The sequence below is a fragment of the Mixia osmundae genome (assembly GCF_000708205.1).
Source record: "Mixia osmundae IAM 14324 unplaced genomic scaffold scaffold_7, whole genome shotgun sequence".
In the NCBI taxonomy this organism is placed as follows: Eukaryota; Fungi; Basidiomycota; class Mixiomycetes; order Mixiales; family Mixiaceae; genus Mixia; species Mixia osmundae.
Genome location: NW_014575557.1, coordinates 367,417 through 368,840, shown reverse-complemented (window position 1 = coordinate 368,840; position 1,424 = coordinate 367,417). Strand labels below are relative to the sequence as shown.

The window sequence follows — 1,424 nt, the reverse complement described above, 5'->3', positions numbered from 1 at the left end:
AAGCGCGGTGGCTTCTTCGTCATGAAAGCTCCCACAGCTTCGACCAGATCCGAAGCTTGAAGCTGACTCATGTTCCAAGTTGCAGTGTAGGCCAGACCATCCTGAACTGAATGATCCCGAGAGTAATCGAGTAGATGCTTGCCGCCTTGCACTGCAATCGGCGATTTGCCTGCATTCGTTTTAGCAGGGCGTAGCGCATAGTGATTGCGCTTACTGGAGATATCCTTCGCTCATTCGATAGCGGCTGCCAGAACTTCGCTGCGGCCTCCTTGCACGACGTTGCTGACAAAGCCATGCTGATGTGCCCCGCGGCGTCAAAGTTCCGGCCAGTATAGACAAGCTCGCGTAGAAGAGTCATTCGCGACTTTCAGCGGAAACCGTTGCAGAGAGCCAATATCAGCAGCTAGACCGATTTTCACTTCCTGTAGCATAAAGTCAGCTCTCGTGTCCTAGCTCGCCATGGAGAAGCCTCACTTTGATGCACCTCGAATACTTGCACCGATCGACTGGCTCGGCTAGCACGTCAGATGAGGTGCTAGCGAGCGTCTCAGATACATGCCCAAAATGAGGCGCCGAAGAGTCGAGAAAGTCGAGCGGCAAATGAATCTAAGTGGTTGAGTATCTTGGTCTCCTCGTTGCAAGCTTTCTCAAGATACCTGCAAGCACACGGGGCTCAAGTTAGAGCAGCTACAATGACGGCGAGAGGCCCACGTCTTCGACGCTGATTCGCCGATGGAGTGTGATGTTGCCGGTGATCACAGCGTGAGGGCACTGTAGCCCAATGCGTCGCCGTTGTGTCTTCGGCTATGCATGCTCTCCACTGCTCACTCGCTTCCTCTGAGCACTACGAGGTGAAGTCGAATCTGGTTGTTGGGCGAGCGGCCCGCATCATCTGCCTCTCTACGTTTGGAGTGCGTCCCTTCGAAGTTCCTGATAACGACGACTCTGACGGCATGCATGTGACGCCCGGCTGTGATGTGTGCCGGGACTATCACACCATTCCTGGCTTTCGAAACACATTCGCCAACAACAATCGCAACGAAAACTAGTGCGAAGGAATGGAATAGAGGGCGTCAAAGCCGACAAGATCGAGCACGTCAAAGACCGCGCTTTCGGCAGATTGCTTTCGCTGCACGAAGGAGACAAAGTCGCGTTCAGTGTTGCAGTCGCTGCGCCCAAAGACCTGCACAACCCGTACGGCACGGACGAGCTTGTCAAGCTTTTCTTCGCCTACATATATGACGACGACTTCAGAGCTTCACATATATGACGACGACTTCAAAGCTTNNNGCCATCACATATATGACGACGACTTCAAAGCTTCAAGCCAAGCTTTGAAGTCGTCGTCATATATGTGAAGCTCTGAAGTCGTCGTCATATATGTAGGCGAAGAAAAGCTTGACAAGCTCGTCCGTGCCGTACGG

At 53.0% G+C, this 1,424-nt stretch overlaps 2 protein-coding genes across 2 annotated transcripts; one reads left to right on the top strand and one right to left on the bottom strand.

The window, feature by feature from the left end:
* Window positions 1-32: 32 nt before the first annotated feature.
* Window positions 33-606, bottom strand: L969DRAFT_33861 (uncharacterized protein; the record flags this gene model as incomplete). The annotated part of the gene is made up of 2 exons (XM_014711305.1): window positions 33-209; window positions 475-606. Coding segments are annotated over 2 exons (309 nt in total), but the record flags the coding sequence as incomplete, so codon positions are not given.
* L969DRAFT_88812 (uncharacterized protein) lies at window positions 466-1,131 on the top strand. The gene has a single exon (XM_014711467.1). The coding sequence runs from the start codon at window positions 807-809 to the stop codon at window positions 1,047-1,049; it is 243 nt and encodes an 80-aa protein (XP_014566953.1). The 5' UTR covers window positions 466-806; the 3' UTR covers window positions 1,050-1,131.
* The last annotated feature ends 293 nt before the right edge of the window (window positions 1,132-1,424 follow it).